This window comes from Danio aesculapii, chromosome 13 (assembly GCF_903798145.1).
Source record: "Danio aesculapii chromosome 13, fDanAes4.1, whole genome shotgun sequence".
Classification (NCBI taxonomy): Eukaryota; Metazoa; Chordata; class Actinopteri; order Cypriniformes; family Danionidae; genus Danio; species Danio aesculapii.
In genome coordinates, this window is record NC_079447.1 from 8,616,257 (window position 1) to 8,631,256 (window position 15,000).

The window sequence follows — 15,000 nt, forward strand, 5'->3', positions numbered from 1 at the left end:
ACTCCTCCCCGCGAGTAAATATTCAATCTCTATGCTCTAAAGTTAGGGGGCGCTTAACCATCATCCCACACTTTAACATGGCAAGCGGCGATGAAGTGAGGCAACAGTACGAGGAAGTGCCAGCGTCTTTCAAATCTACGGTATGAGGATATTTTGGTTTTGCCGTTGAGTATAATGCCAATGACAGAAAAAATGGTGAACAAAAAATGACTGTGTGCAAGCATTGTTTTACACGTATAACCATGACTGCACATCTGTGTCACCATCACCCAGCAATATCACTGTCTGAAAGCAGGATAGCAAAGAAGGTAATAAAATACCTCGCTGAATCCTTCCAGCAAACACACCCAACTGGTTCCGAGACACATAAAAATAACAAAGACGGTGGGGGTGTTCATTGTTAAAGATTTCCAGCCGTTTTCGGTGATTGGAAATGCGGGCTTTAGTCATCTTACAAAAGTACTCGATCCGAGTTAGACTACCGTCTCACACTTTTTTCAGCACCGAGATAATTAAGATGGTTTATTTAGGTTCACTGAAGTACAAATACGTTGATTTGAAATGGTCAATTAGTTTATTAACTTCACACGTATGTTTATTTTCGAAATTTAGGAATTTATCTGTTCCCCAGTTTGTACATGGGCTACCAGCAGCTGAGATTTTAGTGTTAATTTTTTATACTATACACTAGCAACTAGCGTCCTTATTTTTGGCTTTTAAGTAAAACAAAGGTGTATTGCAATAAATTGTTACATTTTTTTTTTCTCCTTAACCTCTTACAGTTCCTATTGGACAAAAACCAGCAGACTGAGGAACAGCTTTTTCCCCAGAGCTGTCTCCCTTTTGAACTCTGCCCCTCACTGACTCGTTTGCCCCCTCAATACACCCCCCACACTCCTCTAACTTATACTCCTCACGATCACTGCACTATTTAACATTTGCACATTTAAAGTTTGCAAATATTCATTGCACTGATTTATTTATTTGAACTGGACATACCCACTGCACATGGACATTTGTAATTATATTTATCTATCTGCCACTCCTGATTATTAATAGCATCCTGTACATATATTCATTTATTGTAAATCTTTTCATAGCTAATACAACCTGTATATAATGTTGATAGTACATCCATCTGTAAATATCACCATAGTTTTTCTATAACTGCACTTTATAACTTATACCTGTATCCTGCACTTGCTGCTATTGCACTGCTGGTTAGACCGAAACTGCATTTCGTATCCTTGTACTTGTACAGTACATGTGTAATGACAATAAAGTTGAATCTAATCTAATCTATTCTAATCTATTGCTTTAGCTTAGAATAACAAAAAACAAGTGTCAAGTCATTAGACCCGAACCGAAAACAGTGTTAAAAATTCAAGGTATTGTACTGTAGGCTAACTGTATTGGTGCATCCCTATTTATATGTTCAAATATACAGTTTCCGGTTCTTTTGGTGTTGCTGAGCTCACTGGTGTGTTCTTTCTTTTTAAGAATGTTGCAAACAGTTGTTTTGGCCACGCCTAATGTTTTTGTTATCTCTCTGATAGGTTTGTTTTGTTTTTTCAGCCTAATGATGGCTTGCTTGACTGATAGTGACAGCTCTTTGGATCTCTTCTTAAGAGTAAACTGTAAGAGATTCCAAATGCAAATAGCAGACTTGAAATGAACTCTGGACCTTTTATCTGCTCATTGTAATTGGGATGAAGAGGGAATAACACATCTGGCCATAGAACAGCTTGGAAGCCAATTGTCCAATTACTTTTGGTCCCTTAACAAGTGGGAGGCACATATACAAACTGTTGTAATTCCTGCAGCGTTCACCTGATTTGGATGTAAATACCCTCAAATTAAAGCTGTCAGTCTGCAGTTAAAGCACTTCTTGTTCGTTTAATTTCAAATCCATTGTATTGGTGTAAATAGCCAAAAATGTAAGAATTGTGTCTGTGTCCAAATATTTATGGTCCTAACTGTGTGTGTAAAAGGTCTCCTCCTATTAATTTTATTCACATTTTGGTATATAGTATAACAAATGGCTTACTGGAAATGCCAAGATGTACGTCAATTTTGAAAATATGATAACTTATTGAGTAGGATAAACTTAACACATAAGAAAAAATGTGCATAAACTACAATAGGAAACATTTACCCAATAAACTTCAGCATTCGTATCAAAAGGTAATTTGATTTTGTTTTCATAGATCATGTGATGATAAAAATGGATGCAATGGGAAGGTGCGAATGGACAAACCAGCAGAGCGAGCGCATTGTAAAACATCTGAAATGTTGTTTTGGTCATTCTAAAGTCCCTCAGCCAAAGCCTGTCATCACAGTGGTTCAGTATTATTACCTCCAGAACTGTCTTAATTGTCTGTGCTCTCAAAAAGCCTCTCTGCATCCATCCATCCGTTCATCCACCTATTCATTGTTTGTTTGTGTCATTCATCCACTTTTCATTATTTTTTCTATCTGATCTTATCATCCATCATTCTTTGTTCATTTCATCATCAGTCCATCCATCCATCCATCCATCCATCCATCCATCCATCCATCCATCCATCCATCCATCCATCCATCCGTCCATCCACATTTCATTATTTGTTCTATTTTGTCTATTCATCCATCATTCTTTGCGTATTACATCCATCCACCTATCCATTTTGTTTATTTATTGTTGGTTTATTCTTTCATCTATCCACTTTTCAATATTTGATTATTTTTTCATCTATCCACTTTTCATTATTTGTTCTATCTTGTCTATCATCTATCCGTCCGTCGATCTATCCATCCATCCATCCATCCATTGTTTGTTTATTCTGTCATTCATCCACTTAACATTTTGGTCTATCTTATCTATCCATCCATCATTCTTTGCTCATTTTATCATCCATCCGTCCATCCATCTATTGTTCACTCATTTGCTAATTTATCCATACGTTGTTTGTTCCTTCCAGTCCATTTTTTTCGTTAACCCATCCATCCATCCATCCATCTATCCATCCATCCGTCTGTACATCCATCCATCCATCCATGCATCTATAGTCTGTCATCCAAATTTTTTAAATAATTTTTTTCTGTCTCGTCTATTCATCCATCATTCTTTGCTTATTCCATCCATCCATCAATCCATCCATCCATTCATTTTCATTATTTGTTACATCTTATCTATCCATCCATCATTCTTTGCTCATTTAATCACCCATCCGTCCATCTATTGTTCATTTATTTGATAATTTATCCATCTTTTGTTTATCCATGCATTGTTTGTTCCGTCAGAATTCATTCCTTTTTTCATTCATCTATCCATCCGTCCGTTTATTTATTGTTTATTCTTTCATCCATCCACTTACCATTATTTGTTCTATCTTGCCTATTCGTCCATCATTCTTATTCCGTCCGTCCGTCCATCCATCCATCCATCGATTGTTTATTCATTGTTTGTTTTTCATCCATTCACTTTTCGTTATGTTTCATCCATCCATCCGTCCGTCTGTCCATCCATCCATCCATCCATCCATCCATCCGTTTATTTATTGTTTATTCTTTCATCCATCCACTTATCATTATTTGTTCTATCTTGCCTATTCGTCCATCATTCTTATTCCGTCCGTCCATCCATCCATCGATTGTTTATTCATTGTTTGTTTTTCATCCATTCACTTTTCGTTATGTTTCATCCATCCATCCGTCCATCTGTCCATCCATCCATCCATCCATCCATCCATCCATCCGTTTATTTATTGTTTATTCTTTCATCCATCCACTTATCATTATTTGTTCTATCTTGCCGATTCGTCCATCATTCTTATTCCGTCCGTCCGTCCATCCATCCATCGATTGTTTATTCATTGTTAGTTTTTCATCCATTCACTATTTGTTATGTTTCATCCATCCATCCGTCCGTCTGTCCATCCATCCATCCATCCATCCATTTTGTTTATTCATTATTTATTCTTTTATCAATTTGTTGCATCCATCCATCCATCCTTCTTTGCTCATTTGTTCAACTATCTATCTGTTTGTCTCTCTGTCTGTCCATCCTTCATTCACTTTTATCGGTCTATAAAGAATAGACAAACAGTAGTAGATACACAGAACACTTTAAAACAAATTTACCTATATATTTTCGTCTAGTTGTGAATCACAGATTTCCAGTTCATTATAGGCAGATGTGGTCATGATATTGTTACCAGTGTTAATATTGTTAGTGCACAGGACCAGAATCTGAGACCTCATCCAGACAGCCCGCAGTTCGCTCTGCTTCGCTGTGATATTTATTTCCTCAATAGCCGACCCAGAGCGAATCCTGTTGCCGAGCGACCGCCTCCGAATACTGATGTGAAGATGTGGATTGTCTTCATCGCGTGATGCAGTGGGTCAGTGTGACAGTGATAGATGTTGACCCGGCTGCAGAGTTAAAGAGAGCTCATCTCTGATGCTGCTGAGGAGACTGTCCAACAACCACACACACACGCACACCTGCTGAGAGGCCAAGTGCTTTCTGAGCTCCAGTCATCCACACATTATATGGTGAAAACCACAGCTGTTAACGCAAGGACCTCACGCACACAAACACACCTCACACTTAAAGGATCAATAATAATCACATCATGGAGAAATTCATCGGCTCTGTCTTTGAGAGAGCTCTCTATTGACCACACTGTTATTTTCTCTTAACACACAATCATACACACACACATGGCCACTCGCTATTATCTCATAGCTGATATATATTTTACTAAATATGCAAATACAAAATATTACACAATATATAAAATATAAATCAATAAAAATTTATGAAAATTAAATAATAAAATAATAAAATAATAATATTTTAACGGTATTTAATTGTATTGCTTATTTTCATTCATTCATTTTCCTTTAGCTTAGTCTCTATTTCAGAGGTCTCCACAGCGGAATGAACTGGCAGCTATTCCAGCATAGGTTTTATGCAGCCGCATGCTCTTCCAGTCATAACCCAGTACTGGGAATTCACACATGTACTCTGCAGAGAGTTTAGTTCATCCAATTCACCTATAGCGCGTGTCTTTGGAAAGTGGGAGAAACTGGAGCACCCAGAGGAAACCCACGCCAACATGGGGAGAACATGCAAACTCCACATAGAAATGCAAACTGGCCTAGCCTGGACTTGAACCAGTGACCTTCTTGCTATCAGGCGACAGTGCCAACCACTGTGCCACCCATCTATTTTTATTCTTGATGATATATTTATTTTGGATGATGAAGCATACTATGTAATGCGAATATGCGAATTTGAAGGCCACAGATTCTAAGATTGCATTACTTTATATACTCTACTGTATATTATATTCTAGTATTTCATGCTTAATTAGCTTTTATTTTTTCTTTTTATATTTTTTCTTGTCATTTTATTCCAACTTTATTCGAGATAGCAAAAAACATTTTTGCTAGTTTTGTTCAGCAGTAACAGTGGTGATTCATAATAAAAGCACGTATTAATAAATTGTACTGATTTTTGAACTGGGTTGAATGATTATTTTTTTAGTAATAATAATAATAATAATTTAAGTATTTGCAATTTTTGTAATTCAACTTGTTTTTTCATAAAGTAGTACTTTATTTTATTCCATTTTATTTTATTTAGCTTTTTTAAAGTTAGTTTTAATAATCATTAACAAAACTGGGGGTTTATAAATAAATTTGTTTCTGCCTGATTAATTCATAAAATTTTCCCCAGTTACGTTTATTAATTTTTTGCCAGCTTTTAATTTTTATTTTCATTTTATTTCATTTTATTTTATTTTATTTTATTTTATTTTATTTTATTTTATTTTATTTTATTTTATTTTATTTTATTTTATTTTATTTTGCTTATCTCAGCAATTATCATTAACAATACTAGTGGTTTATAAATGTATACATTTGTTTCTGGCTGATTAATTCACAACATTTTCCAGTTTTGTTCAATATTTTTTAATTTAATTTTTTAATTAATTTAATTTAATTAATTTTTAATTTAATTTAATTTAATTTAATTTAATTTAATTTAATTTAATTTAATTTAATTTAATTTAATTTAATTTAATTTAATTTAATTTAATTTAATTTAATTTAATATAATTTAATTTAATTTAGCTTATCTAGTTTTAATTATTATTAACAATACTGGTGGTTTATAAACAAACTTGTTTCTGGCTGCTTCACAAAATTTTCCCCAGTTTTGTTTGATTGTTTGATTTGTTATATATATTTTTTATTTTAAATATGAAAAAAAAAGTTATTATGTTGGTTGGTTTATAAACAAAGCAGTTTCAGACTGATTCACTAATGTATAATTCAAAGATTTTGATCGCAATAGAAGGAATACTTTCCATATTAAAAGGAGTTTAAACACCTGAAATTGATGTATTAGAAATGGCTTCTATTTCTCACAGCTGAACAACAGAATAAATTGACAATGATCACCTCAGTTAACCCTCATGTGCTTTATTCAGTGTTAAATGCTAATAATGTGAGTTTGAATGCCATTTTACATGACATTTACTGCAGCAGCCTCAGATCTTGAAAATTAAATAAACCGTTTGGATTTGAACTCAGTGCATGCCAACACGTGTCAGTGATTAATCATGTACATTTAATAATGTTAAAGAGGTTTAATGTGTATTAATTAGATAATAAACCTTGCCATTATGTTGGAGTGCAGTAAGTGCACTATTCTGTGCTTCTGAATGGCTGCATGTAAATTTCTGTTGTGTTTCGTCTAGTGCAAACAGCCAAATTGCTTATTACTGCAAATCTCATCATGTAGTGTGTTGTTAGGACATGGGGTTACAATGTAACCTGCTCACCTAATGTTTACATTTATAATATTTATATTATTTGCTAATTAATAACCTCATATGGAACTTTGAATCTTTGTCTCATTTCGGAGTCTGCTACTGCCCACCGGAGGTCGCATTTCGGGTCAGGGAACGCAAGCTTTGAGAACCTTTCTCACTTAATTAATCAAGTACACTGTTTTCCACCAAGGCAACCAGGGGTGCTAAAAATTTAATAGGCTAAACTGTCATTGGGCTGGTTAAATGACCAAAACAAAGACTGACGTTCCAGCATGTAACACACATTTTCAAAGCAGAATATCTGACTTCACCATTGTTTTTCAGATAAATAAGAATGTTCACTTAGCATGTTACTTAAATATCTGCAAACATATTATGATATTTTAATGCTTTAGAAGAGTCAAAAACGTACATATAGCACCTTTTAAGAAACTTCCTTGTCTTTTCTAAGCCTGTTATTCTTTGAAATTCCAAGGCTGCCTATTTTTGTGAAAGCCCACACTAAAAGTTATATTTGAGCAATGCCATGCTCAGATTCGCTGAGTTAAGACTTTTACAAATCCATTCTCTTCTTCTGGACGTTAGCGGTGTTAGCGTGAGCTCAGGCCTCATTGTACTGTTAATGAGCATCATTAATTTCTGGCCTGTGATTCCCGCTCAGCCCTGACCACACCATTACACTTATAAATAAAAGGTTTGATGATGTCTACACATTTGCACACATGTACTGCTTTGCCTCGCAGCTCTTTTTGTCCCAGACTAGCTTTCAGATGCTAATCGGTGACAGTCTCAGTGTGTAGACTGCTGCACTACTTGTGTTCCTCCTATGTCAGGCTACATTTACACTAGTGTGCTTTTGTTTTAACAACATGCAGCTTTTGGCATCCACAGTTTTTGACCCTTGAAATCTGAAGTTGTGTTCCAAATGACACACTATGGACTTTTACATTCAATAGTTTGGTGAAGGAAAAATCACATTTTGGGGTTACATTCAGTATGGGGGCGTGCGAGAGATCTGCAGAGTGAATGGCAACATCAACAGCCTGAGGTATCAAGACATTTGTGCTGCCCATTACATTACAAACCACAGGAAAGTTCACATTCCTTGGCAGGATAGCGCTCCTTCTCATACACATACAGGTGCTGCAGGATTGGCCAGCCCAGTCACCAGACATAAACATAGTTGAGCATGTCTGGGGTAAGATGGAGGAGGCATTGAAGATGAATTTAAAGAATCTTGATGAACTCTGGGAGTCCTGCAAGAACGCTTTCTTTGCAATTCCTGATGACTTTATTAATACGTGATTTGAGTCATTTCAGAGATGTATGGATGCAGTTTTCCAAGCTCATGGGAGTCATACACAATATTCATTCTTTGTCCACTGCACCATGACTTTAAATTCTATACTGGACCTTATTTCTGTTAAGTGACATGACTTTTGTCTCAGCAAAGTCAGACCTTACTGTCCTAATTAAATGATTCAAAATAGTAATCTAGAGGCCTTTGCCTTTCATATAAGCCACTTCTGATACCAAATGATCTGACTTTAACTGTACATAATATTTGCTGCCAACTTAAAAAGCACTAACGTATTCTCAATCAAAGCACTCACTGGGCAGTGCCCTCCAGGCTGGTCTGCCTACTCTAGTGGCTTGTATTCCTGAGGGTGTGAATTGTGCTCTGAGCTTGAAATAAAGCATATCGCATCCATCTAAGAAAACTCCAAAGTTTCCGCTTCTCATGTTGCTCTTTCAAACATTGCATGATATTCTGTGAAGTTACATATAATAAAATGGCACTAGAAGTCCACTCATGATTTCTATTGGTGTCAGAAATGTTATAGTTCAGAATGTATTACGAGACATTTACACATTCACTATGATAAGTGGTGGGAACCGAATAGGCACATTTATATATGATTGTTGAATTTACAGCATGTGCTATTTTAGTATTACAAAGATCCATCCACTCATCCACCCATCCATCCAGAATAAAACAAATAAGACTTTCTCCAGAAGAAAGAATATTAGCGGTACTACTGTGGACAATTTTCTTGCTCTGTTGGCTAATAATTTTGACTTAACGATTTTTTTTTCAGCATACATATATGATTTGGAAGATTTCACATACAGCTGAGGTCAGAATTATTAGCCCCCCTGAATTATTGGCCCCCGTTTATTTTTTTCCCCCAATTTCTGTTTAATGGAGAGCAGATTTTTTCAACACATTTCTAAACATCATAGTTTTAATAACTCATTTCTAATAACTGATTTATTTCATCTTTGTCATGATGACAATAAATAATATTTGACTAGATATTTTTGAAGATACTTCTATACAGCTTAAAGTGACATTTAAAGGCTTAACTAGGTTAATTAGGTTAACTAGGCAGGTTAGGGTTATTAGGCAAGTTATTGTATAATTATGGTTTGTTCTATAGACTATCGAAAAAAATATTGCTTAAAGGGGCTAATACTTTTGGCCTTAAATGTAATTTCTGTACCTTAATACTGTTAGACTCCATCCAAGTGCTGTTCTAATTTTGTCTGTGCTTTAATTGATTTTATTTTGTAAATATTCATTTCTTTTATAATTTTGTATGATGCAGTCCCCTACAAAACCATCCCAGTCAACATAAAATTATAATAACCTTTCCAAATAGTCATCTTGAGAAATTTTCACATTGCAATATATGTCGAAGAAGAACAAAATATTGCAATGTCATATATATATATATATATATATATATATATATATATATATATATATATATACAGAGGTAGTTTTTTTTTGTAAAATATTTTTCTATATAATGTTAAAATGTTAATAATTTCTATTTTATCTTTGATTTTAGCGAGAAGTTAAACTTAATGAAAGAAATATTTTATTATAATAAATATTATAAAAATATTGTTTTTTTCACACACAAAACAGGAATACAAATAGAAAATAAGACAAAATACATGTTGATATTTTTAATGAGCATTTTATTACAAGTAACAAATATGATTTTATGGTTTTAGGTGTAGTTAACTTTAACAATATTTCTGATTATTTGCAAAAGATATGGAGAGCTAAAAGTTAATCACTACATTTAGTTAATTGGTGTCGGACTCGGCATACATGAATGTCACTGTTAAAGAAATCCTAAAATAAAGTGAAGCTAATGTCTCCTTCCGTCTTGTTTTCAGCTCCAGCGAACGCTCAGATTGTGCATTCAGGACAGGCGTGTGTGGTGAAAGAGGACAACATCAGTGAGAGGATCTACACCATCAGGGAGGGCGACACACTTGTGCTGCAGTGCCTGGTCAAAGGACACCCGCGCCCTCAGGTCAGCATGCACGCACACACACACACTGCTGGAATTTTTTGACTTTAATACAATTCTAAACTTAACTTTTATTTATTTATGATTTGGTTATGGGTAAAACAAAGACCATGCGGGTCAGGTAGTTGAAATAGTAGGCTACAAATAATTCATTCAATATAAATTAATTATTATTCATAAGCTGCCTACGACGAAGATGCCATTGTCCATCGCAATGTTTCACATGAGACATTGTACGATGCCAAATTGGTCTACATCGCCCAATTCTAACGTCTATCAGATGTTGGATTTTGGTTGCCATAGCTGACGAATAAATGTCAGTATTTGAAGCTAATATGACGTTGGTTTAAGATGTTGGCTCGACATTGAATTTGGGTCACCTTCCAACACAACTTAAAATCAACCAAATATCAACGTCATTTGACGTCATTATTAGGTATCAAAATTAGGGTTGGGTACAGAAACCCAGTGCCATTATAGCACCGGTACCTTTGTAACCGGTATGTACCGGACCGAATCAGCATATGAATTTCAGTGCCTAATTTCGGTGCCACTGGTGTGCTGCGACAAGCACGTAAGAAGCATCAAGAGGTGCATCAAAGGCACATTAGTATGCGTTGTCACACCATCTCTAAACATTTAATTCTAAACAACTTTGAGGAATACAGACAGGTGATGTCAGGCGAATGTTCTTGTTGCTTATAGGAAACGCAATGCATGTAGTACAGCGCATTCAGTGAGCGAGAGCGACTCCCTTCAGATCAACACGCATGATTGCATTCATCAAATTTGCTTAAACTAAGCGTTCTAAAGCATATTTTACAAGCAAGGATTCTGACACAGCAACGTGAAGCAGATGCTTTACAAAAGTTGCTTGTAAGGGGGAAACATGTCAAACTTAAGGACACATTTGAGGGCTCATGAAATCAACTTAAAGGCAGAGGAATGCACTGTCTCTGAAAGTTTGCGACATCTTCTGGCACTTTCAATGAGTACGTACATGGACACCAATGCTCCGATTTTAATATGATTAAGACAATACTCTGATTTAGAGTCTAGACTACCATGTAAACAGAGATTTTTGATTACCTTAAAGAACCATAGACACCTGCGTCGCAAAATGCGGAGGTTTTTTTCTTTCCATTCAACGTGCGGTATCAAATTCCATTAAAACAGCGCTTTTCCACCAGTCCTTACTTAATGCTCGCATCAAATACCTCAGTTAGTCATGGGGGCATGAATGCAATGTTCCTGAATGAAAGTGAAACTGCAGTTAAAATCGAAAAATTTAAAATAAAGCACCTGAAATTACACGAAACTCTGGAGGAAATGTGGATAGTGTGGTGACGCAATGACGATAATCGATCTATGTACTATAACATAAGATGGGATCATGTAAGCAACATTCAAAAAGCAACTCATTTAAACACCTTAATCATTTTATTGTCTTATTCAGATTAAGGCAAATCATTAGAGCACTGATAACCATGTAAACATAGTCAAAAGCCCCAACCCTAGAAAAAAGGAGTTCAGTATTTTGATGACAGCCTTTCCACAGGTTAGTAGTAAGCTAATGTTATTTCATAACGCAAATCTTAAATTCAAGCTAACCAACAAATGATCAAAGGAAATATATTCATGTATTTCAAATATATAAAATATGAATTGATCTTTACTTTAAACTTTAATTATATTGTTCCATTAAACGTATTTTTTAAAAGATTTCATCAAATAAAAGAATTTTCTAGAGTCATCCACCGTAATTTTGTGGCTCAAAAATATCGGTTCAGGCACCGTTTTGGCACGGTACCATTTTAAAAGTATCGATTTAGCACCGGTATCGAAATAACCCCAAACGATACCCAACCCTAGTCAAAATAACAATGTCCTTGGACTCTGGCTAGACACTGAAGTTTGGTCACCTGACATCGCGCCCTAAATCTAACCTAATATTAACGTCCTATGACGTGTGCCTGCTGGGATTAATCACGGGATGTTTTTTCCTCACATGAATTTCATATTTAAGTTTTTTGTGGCAACAGATTCTGTGTGTTGGAAATTCTTCTTTATTTATGCGAGTACTTAAATTTGCGTTTGTGAAACCAGCATTAGAATTTACTCATTTATGCTTGGCAGTGTATGCTTATATTATATCAACAGATGAAATAAATTAAATATATTCAATAATATTCTAATTACAATGTATATATAATACTATATGGGCCAGTTGGCATTTCTGTGTGGAGTTTGCATGTTCACTCTGTGTTGGGGTGGGTTTCCTCCTTGTGCTTCGATTGCCCCCACAGTTCAAAGACATGCGCTATAGGTGAATTGATGAGCTAAATTGGCCGTAGTGTATGTGTGAATGCTAGAGTGTATGGGTGTTTGCCCAGCTGGAAGAGCATCTACTGTGTAAAGCAAATGCTGAAATAGTTGGCATTTCATTCCTATGTGGCGACCCCTGATAAATAAGGGAATAAGTTTAAGAAAAATGAACGAATGAATGAATTTAATACAATATAGCAAAAAACAATATAGTTGACTTAAAACGTTTGAACTGTTTTTCCTGGTTTAGTTCAGTATTAAACTAAAAACAACCAAATATCAACGTCTAATAATGTTACGGTTTGACAGTGTGTGGACGCTACCATTATGACGTGTATTAGTGTTGGGTCAGTAGACGATACCATTGTCCATCGTCGATGGTGGATAGACATCACGATGCTGAGCTGGCATCACGATCCTCCACCATTTTGCGCCCCCGTCGCAGCAGCAACCCGCTCGTGAAAAATACACACTCAGGCCCTGTTTATACTAATATATCTTAATTTTAAAATGCCATTTTAGAATGAAAACGATCCACGTCCACACTGGTGTTTCACCTAGCATTTCTGAACAGCCCTCCGTCCACACTATACTGCTGAAAACGCACATCACATGACTGCCAATAGTTGGCAGTTCATTCCGCTGTGGCGACCCCTGATAAATAAGGGACTAAGTTGAAGGAGAATGAATGAATGAATTTAATACAATTTAGCAAAATACAGTATAGTTGACCTAAAACGTTTTAACCTTTTTTCCTAGTTTAGTTTAGTATTAAACTACATTAAACTGCATAACATTTTTCAACAAGTTCTTAATAGGTCGCCATTCACACACACACACCACCCCATATGACCTTAGCATGAACCGTTGAGCGTTTGTGCATAAGCATACATCACGCACCTGATAAAAGCTGACCGCAGACACTGAAGCCGAGCGCGGGTCATCCAGTAGAGCTTTTATTGGCGTGTGAGTGTGTGTTATATAAGGTAAAGGGTGAGCTGATAACAGTAGGAGGTGTGAAGAGAGAGGCTCCCACCGGCGCTCTGTCCACTGCCATCAGATCACTTATTAAAGCTCCTCATACACACACACGCTTCACACAAACACCTGTCCACATACATTAGTGCTTCAGGATGGCATCAGGAAACCACCTCGATCTGATCTAAATTCCATCAGTTTTCCCTACCGCCGAATATAGAAATCGCTATTCTGAAAACATGATCCTCGATTTCCATTACAAATGTCAGGACATTGTGATGACAACGGGCCCAATATAGAGTGTGAATATAGTCTCGGTGTCTGAATATAAACTAATGAGGATATGCTGGGCAGGGCGCTGTTGCCTGCGGTGTCTGGCTTTACGGGTCACTAGATAGACTATGTATGTGTCGTTATATTTATGCCTGGATTGTCTTAAGGATCATGCATTGAATGTACAGTATGTTGACTTGTTTTGCACTTTAGGGTCGATGTGTGTTTGTTTGCAGTCAGAATATATTGTATATATAAATATATGTACAAACCATACTGAAATCTGACATTTGGCCATATATGAACATGATACAGTTGAAGTCAGAATTATTAGCCTGCCTAAAATATTAGCCACCTTTAATATATTTTTCCCTTAATATTTTTTTTCAACACATTTCTAAACAAAATACCTTTAATAACTCATTTCTAATGACTGATTTCTTTTATCTTTGCCATGATGACAGTAATATTTTACTAAATATTTTTCAAGATACAATTAAAAAAATGCTTAAGGGGGCTAATAATATTAACCTTAAAATTGTTTAAAAAATTATAAAAATTGGTTTTATTTCAGCCAAAATTTTACAAATAAGACTTTCTCCAGAAGAAAAAATATTATAGGAAATACTGTGAAAATTTCTATAAATTTCTAATTATATATATATATACCACATCCCAAAGGTGCTCTTGGATTGAGATCTGGTGACTGTGGTGGCCGTTTGAGTACAGTGAACTCATTGTCATGTTCAAGAAACCAGTCTGAGATGATTCGCATTTTATGACATGCGTTATCCTGCTGGAAGTAGCCATCAGAAGATGGGAACACTGTGGTCATAAAGAGATGGACATGGTCAGTAACAATACCCAGGTAGGCTGTGGTGTTGACACGATGCTCAATTGGTACTAATGGGCCCAAAGTGTGCCAAGAAAATATCCCCCATTACACCACCAGCCTGAACCTTTAATTAAAGGCAGGATGGATTCATGCTTTCATGTTGTTGACACTAAATTTGCATGTATATTTGCCATATATATCTGACTTCTATATAAGAAAAAACAAGTGATTCTGGAAATTCGCTGCATTGCATTTCATTTTAAATGGGTCTGCTATTTTCTGTAAATTTATGCCTATGATCCATTTCTATGACTTTTAAATATAGAAAGTACTTACAAATTAGCATTTTGAGTTGAAATGAGTATGCGTAGTCCATTTCGAACACTACCGTTCTGAAATTTAAGGTCATTAAGCTTTTGTTTTTTTTAAAAGA

General features: G+C 35.5%; 1 protein-coding gene across 1 annotated transcript in view; it reads left to right on the forward strand.

Moving 5' to 3' along the window:
* LOC130240014 (MAM domain-containing glycosylphosphatidylinositol anchor protein 1) overlaps positions 1 to 15,000 on the forward strand; it is a 318,227-nt gene that overhangs the window by 88,395 nt on the left and 214,832 nt on the right. The window contains exon 3 of the mRNA XM_056471429.1: positions 10,020 to 10,159. Coding sequence (XP_056327404.1) covers positions 10,020 to 10,159 — 140 coding nt within the window. The remainder of the gene's footprint in view (positions 1 to 10,019; positions 10,160 to 15,000) is intronic.